Genomic DNA, 12,530 nt, shown 5'->3' on the forward strand with positions numbered 1-12,530 from the left:
GATATACATAAAAGCAATTTGAGCAAATTGTTAACAGTTGTTGAATCTAGACACTGTATATGGGTATTCAGTTTTTCTGTATGTTTAAACATTTTTATAATGATGAAAAGATTTTTTTTTTGAATTCAGTTCTTTCATTTTCCTCTGCTCAGTAATTTGACTGCTATACTTTTCCCGTTTTAAACACACAATGGGATACTATGCAGCCATAAAAAAGAATGAGATCTTTTTTGCAGGACCATGGATGGAGCTGGAGGATATTATCCTTAGCAAAGTAATGCAAGAACAGAAAACCAAATACTACATATTCTCACTTACAAGTGGGAGCTAAATGATAAGAACTTATGAACACAAGGAAAGCAACAACAGACACTGGGATCTACTTGAGTGGGGAGGGTAGGAGGAGGGAGAAGAGTAGAAAAGATAACTAACTGAAAGATAACTGGACTTAATCCCTGGGTGATGAAATAACATGTGCAATAAACCACCATGACATGTGTTTACCTATGTAACAAACCTTCTCTTGTACCCCAAACCCAAAATAAAAGTTAAAAAATAAAAAAGAGTGCTGCTCTGAACACTAAGGTGTATGTATATTTAGCTTTTGTACGTACCACCAAACCTCTTTCCAAAATATTTAATATGAGTTTATACTCCCACCAGCAATGTTATTGGTGTTTTTTTCTTTTTTTGCTAATGTTTGGAATTCTGTCTTTTTCATTGTAGCCATTCTCGTGGAGTAGAATGTGGTTTTAGTTTGTGTTCCCCTAATGACGACTCTGGTTTAGTACTTATTTATGTAGTTATTGGATATGTGGATATCTTCTTTATGAAGTGCCTACTCAAATCTTTTGCTCATTTTTCTATTAGGTCATGTGCCTTTTATTCATTGAAAAAATTCTTTGTATGTTCTGGATATTAATTCTTTGTTAGATATTAGTGTTGCAAGTATCATCTACTCCTTGTTTTGCCCTTTTTCCACTTTTGTTTTTAGATGACATGTAATAATTGTACATATTTATTGCATACAGAGTGATATTTTGATACGTGTATACAATGTGTAATTATCAAATCAGGGTAATTAGCATATCCATCTTTACTGTCTTAATAGTGTCTTTAAATAACCTGAAAAGTACCAAAAATTATAAAATAGATAACCATCTTATTCATGATCTAGATTTAACATTTTTTACATTTTGCTTCAGATCTCTTTTAGAGAAAGATAAATACAATTATGTGCATGAATAAATAATACCAACTAAAGTCTAACCCCCTGACTACCTACCCTCTTCTGGTACCTAGTCACCAATTTTGGAGAGTATTATTCTCATATATATTTTTTAACTTTTTCCAAATATTAACACATATTAGAATTGTTTTAAAAACTTGCATAATTATATATATTTGCAGCTTGCCTCTTTTATCTAAACATGTACCTATGTAGATCTAACATATATATATGCTATTGTGTAATAGGAATAAACAATAGCACATTCATTCATTCATCATTTATTCATTTATCCCTCTGTATAATTTTTTACATATGCCACTATTTACTTGACCATTTCTCTTTTTTTGGACGTTTAGGGTTTGTACCAAGTTTTACTATTATAAATGAGACTGAGGAAAAATACATCTTCATATATAACTTTTGATGTTTAGGAAATAATTTTCCCCAGAGAGGCAGTATAACTTAGTTGTTAGAGGTGTGTGTAGATTCTGGAGCAAGAGTAATGGTTAAGTTCATTTCTGGTTTTCTTTCTTAATAGCTTTGTGATTTTGGGCTTAATTTCTTTGAGCCTCAGTTTCCTTATCTATGAAATGGGGCTAATGATAGTATCTACTCATTGAGATAATTTATGTGAAATCCTTAGAAAAAATTCTATATGAATGTTAACTATTATAATTAGACTCATGGGAGTGTGGTTACTAGGACAAAAATGAGCATTTTTAGGGCTGTTGATACATACTGCCAGATCTGATATGATCCCTCAAATTATAATTATACAGTTATCCCAAATAATGGCAGATGAAATCTCATTTTATGTCTCTCTCACAAATGAGATCATGTAAGTAGAGGGGAATAACTCCTAGGAATAATTTTGTATTGGCTGATAAAATGAGCAACTTGATTTCAACTCTGCCCTTATTATGTTGATACTATAAAGAGTGTCTGAATTTCAGGGAGCACACTAGATCCTTTATTCATGGATGTGTTTGTATCTCAGAAATAGGAGGTAGGACTGTTTGAACTAGTAATCATCCTTTTATATATACTTTTCTTTTTCAGGGCAAAGAACAGGAACATACATTTGTCTTTAGACTGGATCACCCAAAAGCATGCAAACATTTATGGAAATGTGCTGTGGAGCATCATGCTTTCTTCCGCCTTCGAGGCCCCGTCCAAAAGAGTTCTCATCGATCAGGATTTATTCGACTAGGATCACGATTTAGATATAGGTTAATTTTAATAGCTGTTTTATCTATCTTTCATTGCATACAGGCCAAAAAATTTAGGCCAACCTTCTGTTTTTTACAGATATGGTAACTAAGGTAGAGAGGAATAAGGTGGTTTGCCAGAGTCTTCCATTGGCCAAAATAAAATAGAAAAAGTGGTACTGTTATTGGTTATAATTTCTTGAATAGATGGGAAAACAGTAATTGTATAATGGCTTTTATGCCCCTCTGGATATTTACTTTATATATTAACCCACTCCCAGTTTATCTATTTAACAAGAGTTTTATGGACTCTCCACCCACCACTGGATACCATATAGAAAAGGGTTTCTTGCACTGAATGGGATATTAGTCTGGATAACATTTGTGGTTCTTTGTAAACCTGAAGGTCATTATTCTCATGACTCCTTGTTTGTTGTCATGAGTTAGAAATGTTTTGGTTTACTGGAGAGTGGATTATTGGTTGTGAGTTTTCTGCATGCCATGGAAATCAGTTAAAGGAGAAATGGATTGTACCAATAATGTGGCCAGTTGATTGTGTGGAGTTAATAGAAGTAGTATTGTATTCTACTTATATTAAAAGTAAGGAGGCATTTTCTGAACAGAATTTAAATGGAAATCAAGGAGAATAAGACAATAGTCTTAAAAACCATTTCTGGAAAATTATACTGAAAAGTGAATGTCACAATTAGAAAAAGTAACTGAAAATATTCTTTTATTTACACACTTTGCACTGAGGAATGTAGATGGGAAAGGGAGGGAGTTTCCGTAAAAGGACAGATATTCCAAACTTATTTAATGTGTACTTAGGTGATACGCATGCATACGAGAAAAATAAAACCAACATAATCTGTTGCATATTTCACAAAAGCCTAAAGAGTGAAAGAATGATATGGTAAAGAGAGAGATCAAGACTATATTAATAGTTGTTCCTGTGCGATGAAGTTTAGGATGATTCTTTTAAGGAGAACCTGAATGTAGACTGTCTTATTTGTGTGTGTTTTATTACTGTAGACCTAAAATTTCCCTTACTTCTGCCTCATTTAGTGGGAAAACAGAGTATCAGACCACAAAAACCAATAAAGCAAGAAGATCAACATCCTTTGAAAGAAGGCCCAGCAAACGATATTCTAGACGAACTCTACAAATGAAAGGTGAAGTGTAACCCTCTTTCAAAGGATTATTTTTCCATGACAATTAATTATGTGCTGGTGTTGTTTCCATAAGAGGAAGTTACCTGAATCTCCTCCTCAGGTCTGTTCCAGTCAACTAAAGTACTTTTCTGGCAGAATCAATTTCATGGGATACACAGACAAAAATTGCCTGTATTGTTAGCAGAGATTCAACTTTATGTTAATCCCAATTCAAATGATAGTCTGAGGTTATGTTCAGTTTTTGTATACAAAACTGTTTCTGTAGAGCAACATATTCTCTCCCTTTTTGACTTACAGATCTCATTCCAAAACATCCCTTAATCTCCTTAGGAATTTTAAAAAACATTTTTATTTATTTATTTATTTTGAGATAGTCTCACTCTGTTGCTCAGGTTGGAGTGCAGTGGCATGATCTCAGTTCACTGCAACCTCCACCTCCCAGATTCAAGTGATTCTCATGCCTCAGCCACCTGAGTAGCTGGGATTATAGGCATGCGCCACCACTCCTGGCTTATTTTTGTATTTTTAGTAGAGATGGGGTTTTGCCGTGTTGCCTGGGCTGGTCTTGAACTCCTGACCTCAAGTGATCCGCCCACCTCGGCCTCCCGAATCCTAAAAGGATTACAGGCATGCCTGGCCAAAACATTGTCTTGTGATGAATTTTTTTTAAGTAAAATTTATTTCGTATTATAATATTAAGGATTCTATTAAATACTATTTTAAAATATATTCATCATTGTTATACATAGACATTTCCTAATTCATAATTGTTACTGTTGATTAAGATCAATTATATAAGAAAAAGCACTGTTTACTTTGACAAATAAATTAAACCTTGTGTTTGGTTTTAAACTGAATTTGCATTAAAATGCAAATTTAATTTTAAGTATTTCCACTGTCAGAGTCAACACCAGTTGTCCAAAAACAGCTGTAATGATCTTATGTTTGGCAGTATTGACTTTTTTATAAAAATGATTTATACTCATAAGTTTTGGTGTGGCTATAAATGAAATATACAGCTATAAATGAATTGTGATGATTTTAAAACCCTAAGTTTTCTCTTGGTTTCCACTGATGATAATTCATAATCAGTCAGCTCACTGTGGAGGCTTACAGATTGGTTCTGTTTAAAAGGAGGAGATATATATGCATTGCATTGCTTTATTTGAAAAATGAAAATAATTGCCATTGTTGACTCTATGATGTGAATCCCAAAACACTTTGGTGAATTGAAGGTTTTTAGATTTATGGTTGGGGCCAAATGTGGTGGCTCACACCTTTAATCCCAGCACTTCGGGAGGCTAACGTGAGAGGATTGCTTGAGCCCAAAAGCTCAACTCTTAGGAGTTTGAGACCAGCCTGGGCAACAGTAGTGAGACCCACCCCTATCTCTACAAAAACATAAAAGACCCTTTCTCAAAGAAATAAATTTATGGTTTTGAAACATGGCTTGTAAAGCAATTAAAGTTTTGCTTTGAATAGTGCAGCAGTTTATCATGTAAGGTGAAACTAATGAGGTGTTATCTTTTTTCTTCTGTTAGCCTGTGCTACAAAACCTGAAGAACTTAGGTAAGTAATGTTTTGCAACTTAGGAATTGATATAGAATGTTTGGGATTTATGTAGTTGCTATCATTAAACAAATATTTAAGACCTATCAAAATGTCAGGTTGTCAAAATGTCAAGTTGTCCCTAAGGCACCAGGGATATATCAGGGAATAAATGAACATTAATGCCAGATAAAATTGACATGATGAAAAATTAAAGCAGTTTAAGGAAGTAAAGAATGGGGTCGGGGCAGATGAACCATTCATAAAGAGAATGACATACATTTATTATTGGCAAGTGGCTGAGGATCTAAAGATAAATTATGATCCTTATACATAAGGAGCACAAAGGAGAAAGGTTGATTTGCAAATAAACAGTTTTCTTCCTGGGATAAATCCCACTTGGTTGTGGTGTATAGTCCTTCTTTATGTTTTATGTTGCTGGATTTCATTAGCCTAGTATGTTTTTGGATTTATGTGTGTCTATTCATCAGAAATATTGGCCTGTAGTTTTCTTATAATGTCATTGTCTAGTTTTTTATGTAGGGTGGGTAATACTGGCTTTACAAAATAAGTTTGTATATGTTCCCTCCTCATCTATTTCTTGGGAAGAATTTGTAAATAATTGGTATTAATTATTTAAATGTATGGTAGAATTCACCATTAAAGCCATCTTTCTCTTTATGTGAAGCTTAAAAATTCTTATGAGAGATCTATTCAGATTTTCTTTTCTTCTCTTTTTTTTTTTTGTTGGGGCAGGGGTCGGGGGCATGCAGGACCTAGCTCTTTCACCCAGGCTGCAGTACAGCAGCTTGAGCATGGCTTGGCTCACTGCAGCCTCACCCTCCTAGGCTCAAGTGATCATACCACCTCTGCCTCCCAAGTAGCTGGGACTACAGGCACTTGCCATCATGTCTGGCTAATTTTTAAATTTTTTGTAGAGATGGGGCCTCCTTGTATTGCCCAGGCTGGTCTCAAACTCCTGGGCTCAAGCAATCCTCCTGTCTCTGCCTCCCATCTTGCTGGGATTACAAGCATGAGCCACAGCGCCAGGCCCTCCTGGATTTTCTTTTTCTTCTTGATTCAGTTTGGGAGTTTGTGTCTTTCTAGAGTTTTATTTCTTTTATCTATGGTATCTAGTTTGTGGGGATACAGTTTGTATTCCCTTTTCCTTTGTATTTCTAAAAGCTCCATAGTAATATCTCCTCATTCCTTTCTGATTTTTAGTATTTTGAGGTTTTTTTTTTTCTTGACTAGTCTAGCAAAAGATTTGTCAATTTTGTTGACGTTTTCAAATAGAAAAGCTTTTGGTTTCATTGATTTTTCTGTTTTTCTGTTTCATTAATTTTTGCTCTATGTTATTTTTTCCTTCTACTTGCTTTAGGTTTAGTTTGCTGTTTTTCTAGTATTTAAGGTGGAAGATTAGGTTATCTGAGATCTTTATTTTTTAACATTTAAAGATACTAAATTTCCTTTCAAGCACTGCTTTAATTCAATAGGTTTTGCTATGTTGTGTTCTTGTTTTTTGGTTACCTCAAATTATTTTCTAACTTGTGATTTCTTCTTCGACTTGTTTGATTACTTAGGAGTGTGTTGCTAAATTTCCATGTATTTGTGAACGTCAAAATTTTATTTTTTTCTAATTTTATTCCATAATGGGTGGAGGACATACTTTGTATGATTTCAATCCCTTTAAACTTACTGAGACTTGTTTTATGGCCCCTCCATATGAGTCACCCATGAAAATAGTTTATGTGTAGTTAAGAAGAGTATATATTTTGCTGTTTCTGAGTGGAGTGTTTTATAGATGTCTGTTAGTTTATTGTGTTCAGATCTTCTGTTGCATTGTTCATCTTTTGCTTAGTTTTAATCAGTTATATTGACAGTAGAGTATTGTAGCCTACAACTATTGTCTATTTCTCCCTTTAGTTCTTTCTGTTTTTGTTTCATGTATGTTGTGGATTTGGGGTAGGTATGTATGTGTTGATAATTGTTATATTATCCTGATGGACTGTTCCTTTTTATCTCTAGTAACTTTTGTTTTAAAGTTGATTTTATTTGATGTAAATATTGCCAGTCCAGGTTTCATATGGTTGCTTTTCCATGATACAACCTTTTCATCAAGTCTGGAAGTTTTTACCCATTATTTCTCTAGATATTCTTTATGCTGTCTTTCTCTTCTCCTTCTGGAATTCTCATTAACATGTAAGTTGTTACGCTTGATGGCGTCCTACACGTCTCTGAGTCTGTTCGCTTCTCTTTATACGATTTTTTTTTTAGACTACATAGTCTCACTTGACCTGTCCTCAAGCTTACTGATTTTTTTTTAAAACCACTTAAATGTTTGTTTCACTGGAGAGAGTATCTGCTTTTGTTTTCAAATTACCATTCTGAAGGTCTTGCTTCTGGTAGCTCCATTAATTAAATTTAATTAATTAATTAATTTTTTTTGAGACGGAGTCTTGCTCTCTCGTTCAGGTTGGAGTGCAATGGCATGATCTTGGCTCACTGCAACCTCTGCCTCCCAGGTTCAAGTGATTCTCCTGCCTCAGCCTCCCAAGTAGCTGGGATTACAGGCACGCACCACCACGCCCACCTAATTTTTTGGATTTTTAGTAGAGACAAGGTTTCACCATGTTGGCCAGGCTGGTTTCGAACTCCTGACCTCAAGTGATCCACCTGCCTCGGCCTCCCAAAGTGCCAGGATTACAGGTGTGAGCCACCATGCCCAGCTGGCTCCATTAATTTTAATATTACTTATTACAATGAGGCTATATCTATGGTCTCATATAATGCTTAATAATTGGTATGTATTAGAGTCTCCTAGAATGCCTGTTAAAGATAAGATTCAGACCATACCCACAAATCTAGTTTATTTTTGAATTTGTCTGTACTCTTACATGGCAGATGTCTCACTAGACCTTTTTCGAAAGCAGTTGGTTATTTTTGGGTATTGAGTATCATCAGCCTCACCTTGAAATGTCCATTTTTTTTTCACTTTGAAAGCTGTTAAAGCCAGTCCATGATTAATGATTGACTATAATAGCACTCCGCTTTTTGAACAAGGACTCCCCTCAAGTTTCTTTAGCTGTCAATAGGCTGTTGAAAATAAATAAATAAATATAACAGGGAGGAAGTGAAATTTCTGTGAAATTCTCTCCATGAAATTTTTATTAGGTAAAAAAACAACATTTTGTGCCTTTTCTGTGCTGTATACTTTTATTTTTCTTGGATTTATTTATAAGCTGTGCTTTTCAGAAAAGTAGAGTAATGGCTGGGAGCAGTGGCTCATGCCTGTAATCCTAACACTTTGGGAGGCCAAGGCAGGCAGATCACCTGAGGTCAGGAGTTTGAGACCAGTCAGGCCAACATGGCAACCAAGACCCCATCTCTACTAAAAATACAAAAATTAGCTGGGCGTGGTGGCGCGCGCCTGTAATCCCAGCTACTCTGGAGGCTGAGACAGGAGAATTGCTTTAACCGTGGAGTTGGAGGTTGCACTGAGCCGAGATTACACCACTGCACTCTAGCCTGGGTGACAGAGCAAGACTCCATCTCAAATAAAAAAAAGAAAAAGAAAAATGGAGTAATGTTTGAGGTTTTTCTGTACCTTTGGAGCTATTTTGTTTATTTAATGGATTATGTCTTGCTTTCTTGAAAAGGAGGCTGGGATATGGAATATTAGAGCTTAAAGTAAAAAGTGACTACCTGCTAAAGTTAGCAGAAATGTAAACAAAGTATTCAGCAGTGGTACGTAGTTGAAAAATTAAGGCTTTTATTTGCAAAATAGGAGGTTGTTCTTTAAGATGTTCTGAAACACATTTCTGGTAAAATATGAATATATATGGTGCCTGTTTTGGAATTATGATTAACTTTAATGGCTAAATGTTAGTGCCTCTTCATTAGTGATGCTTTTGGCTCTGGAAAACATAGCAGAAATGGTATATTTAAGGAATGATTTTTTTTTTAGACTAAGCTTTTAGAAATGAGATGTAGAGGGGGACCCAACTCTCCTGAAGGTTATTGAGCACCACCCATCGCAGTGCCTGAGAAAACCTGAGCTCCGACTGGCATTTTGTGTGCCCTTTCATTCTTGCCCTTCCAGTTCTGTTTGTATGAACAGTTTTGCTCCATTGAACCATGGAAAACAATACTGTTTGAAAAGGCACAACTATTTGACCTGAAAAGCTTCTCGACCTTGTATTCTTCAGTTTTGTAAAATGCCCATTTGAGTAACAGATTTTTTAATTGGCTAATGTCAGTCATTTTTCTTGTACTGTTTTGGCTCTTAACTATTCTTATGAGTCATGAATACTATAAAGTATTTTAAGAGGTGATTTTTAAAGGATAGTTGACATTTCAATTGCTAGTACTTCTTATACAGGCTTAATATGCAGTCTTGAAGACGGGAAAGAGGAAAAGAAAAAATGGTAGAGGAAATCAAATGAGTAGAAGGTATACTATGTAAAAGCAAAAAGGGTCAGTTATTGTATGTAGTCCTTTAAAAAGGGAAGCTTGAACTAGGTTAGTAATGAGAAATAATTCAGTAATTCCTTCATATTCATGGAAGTGAAAGAATGTATATAATTATCAGAAAATAATGCTTTCTGTATTTCAAACAATTTAAAACAGGAAGCTATGATTCAATTAACATCACTTATAAGTATTTTGTTCTCATGTTATTCTTATTGATCACCTACTAAAGTTATTTCTAGTTAAATGAAAAGCTTCAGAGAATAACCAAGGGACCATGGACTAGTAGGTCTAACTTCTATACCAAGCAGGCTGGGTGAGATTTCATTAAGACTTAGGATCCATGGGTGTTCTAGGAAGAGCAACATGGTTAGTAAAAAGAAATTGTGCCTGATGGGTGTAATTTGTAAAATTGCCATGGCAGTGGATCTGCACTAAATTGGGGTGTGTGTGTGTGTGTGTGTGTTTTGGAGGAGTGGGGTGGGATTTTTTTGTGTTGTTGTTGTTTTTTTTTTTTTTTTTGAGACAGGGTTTTTCCCTGTCACCCAGGCTGCAATGCAGTGGCATGATCATGGCTCACTGTAACCTCAACCTCCTGGGATCAAGCAGTCCTCCTACCTCAGCCTCCAAAGTATCTGAGACTACTACAGGCACACACCCTCACACGTAGCTATTTTTAAATTTTTTATAGAGCTGGAGGTCTGGCTCTGTTGCCCAGGCTGGTCTCAAAGTCCTAGGCTCAGGCAGTCCTCCTGCCTCGGCCCCTGAGAGTGCTGGGATTTCAGGCATGAGCCACCACGCCTCGCCAATAGTATTTCTTTGAAATGTATTTTGTTGTTGTTGTAATCACTATTATTTGTATGTCGCTAATATTAACTCATTTAGTCGTTCTAACAGTCTCATGCAAATGAATAACCCAAGGTGTGCAGAATAGACCTAGTGACACAGCTTGGCTTTGAACCCAGACAGTGACAGTGCAAGTTATGGTGACTCAACTTGTAATTGATCTGTAGTTCTTAAAAAAATAGAATATAAAATATGTTCACTCTTCATTCCCCAGCTTTTTAGCAGGGCCTCTCTTCATTCTTAGGTTCTTAACTGGTTGGCTTTCATTATCAGGTAGTGGTTTTTTGCTCTCACCTTGTTAGAAAGGCTTCTGGATCCTCTATTCAGAGGTTGTATTTGAGAGCTTTGCCTGTTTCCTCTTAGTAGAATGACATGTTGGCTGGTTATAAAATAATATTCTTGATTACTGCTATGGGAGGTCTTTGCCAACCTGATAATTGGTAGTGATTTGCTTTTAAATCTACTCGGGGTACCCGAAGTATTCTTCCTTATCCTTGAAGATTAGTGGCTGAACAATAAGGGATTGATTGCATTTCATTTTCTGTCTCATTTTCCTGAAACAGTACTGTCATTAAATCTATAAATTATTTTCTCACTTTCAAGGAGTTTTTTTATATCTTTGAATTATTTTTTATATTAGTTGAATTTCTTACTTCAGGGATACCATTTATCCTTGTTTTAGAATGTCTGGCATTAGGAAACTTTTTCTCATTTTGTTGTGAGTTATAGTTCATATTTGAGTTTTTATTTTATTGAATTTTTTTTCTGCTGTTCTGTAGTTTCTATTTATTTTTTTGTATTATAGGTTGAGGGTTTTTTCAAGTGCTTTTTGTGGGGTTGGCGGGGTGGGGATGGGTACAAACTAAACTGAAAAAAAAAATTTTTTTTTTTTGAGACGGAGTCTTGCTCTGTCACCCAGGCTGGAGTGCAGTGGCGCGATCTTGGCTCACTGCAAGCTCCACCTCCTGGGTTCACGCCATTCTCCTGCCGCAGCCTCCTGAGTAGCTGGGACTACAGGTGCCCGCCACCACGCCCAGCTAATTTTTTGTATTTTTAGTAGAGACAGGGTTTCACTGTGTTAGCCAGGATGGTCTTGATCTCCTGACCTCATGATCCACCCACCTCAGCCTCCCAAAATGCTGGGATTACAGGCATGAGCCATTGTGCCTGACCTAAACCGAAAATTTTAGAACATATTTATAAGTCATTTGGAGAGGAAAGTGTACACGCAGAAGTTTCAAACTTTCTAAACCTTTTATACTAAGGCCTTTTGAGTTATAAAATGCTGAGTTGTTGCCGACACTGGAAAATCTTGAGGATAGGAATATACAAAAGAAGTGACAGATAAGTTTATGTGGGATCGTGTTGCTGTCTTTGTTAGGCCATCCTTGACAGCTGTTGTCCGATGAATAAACATTAGTTGTGAAGTATACCTCTAAAGCATGATTAAAATATAGGTATATGGAAATATCAAATGAACAACTATAGAAAAGCAAGTATTTGCCCATAAGAACAAATGTTTTTGGGTATCTGACATTCTTAGTTTTAGGTACTAGCAGTAGTTTTATTCTTTATTTGAAACAAAACGTTAATATCTTTAAAATAAATATTTTATTAGTGTATGTGTAATCTTACAAAATGAAGTCCTGAAATTTCATATAGGGTTTTTAATTGATTTTTTTTTCCCATTACAGTGTTCACAATAATGTTTCGACCCAAAGTAATGGCTCCCAACAGGTAAGACAATACTAAGCTTCTAAAACACTGGATCACCCGTTAATTATGGTAACAGTAGTAGTATTGATTGGATTTTCATAGTGGTGTATGTAACCCTGCACAAATTATGTGCATTTTCTTTTCCTTTTCCCTTAAGTGATTCAGTAATAACTTCCTGTTATTTTATTCTCTAAGATTTTTTAAAGGAAACAGGTGCTCTATAAAACATTTTATGTCTCTGTGAATCCAAGAACGTAATTTAACTGACTACTAATATTTCATTCATTAACTATCTCTAAGGTGGGTGTAAAATTCAAGCATTTGTATACATTTTAATTG

The 12,530-nt window shown here is 35.4% G+C and overlaps 1 protein-coding gene across 8 annotated transcripts in view; it reads left to right on the forward strand.

Annotated features, from left to right (window-relative positions):
• EPB41L5 (erythrocyte membrane protein band 4.1 like 5) overlaps positions 1 to 12,530 on the forward strand; it is a 175,439-nt gene that overhangs the window by 73,925 nt on the left and 88,984 nt on the right. For all 8 annotated transcript variants that reach the window (XR_009211878.1, XR_009211879.1, XM_058434302.1 and 5 more), the window contains 4 exons: positions 2,291 to 2,460; positions 3,505 to 3,611; positions 5,153 to 5,180; positions 12,170 to 12,212. Coding sequence is in view for 6 of the 8 variants with exons in the window: in XM_058434302.1 (XP_058290285.1) it covers positions 2,291 to 2,460; positions 3,505 to 3,611; positions 5,153 to 5,180; positions 12,170 to 12,212 (348 nt within the window). In the remaining 2 variants the exon portion in view is untranslated. The remainder of the gene's footprint in view (positions 1 to 2,290; positions 2,461 to 3,504; positions 3,612 to 5,152; positions 5,181 to 12,169; positions 12,213 to 12,530) is intronic.

This window comes from Hylobates moloch, unplaced genomic scaffold, assembly GCF_009828535.3.
Source record: "Hylobates moloch isolate HMO894 unplaced genomic scaffold, HMol_V3 SCAFFOLD_24, whole genome shotgun sequence".
In the NCBI taxonomy this organism is placed as follows: Eukaryota; Metazoa; Chordata; class Mammalia; order Primates; family Hylobatidae; genus Hylobates; species Hylobates moloch.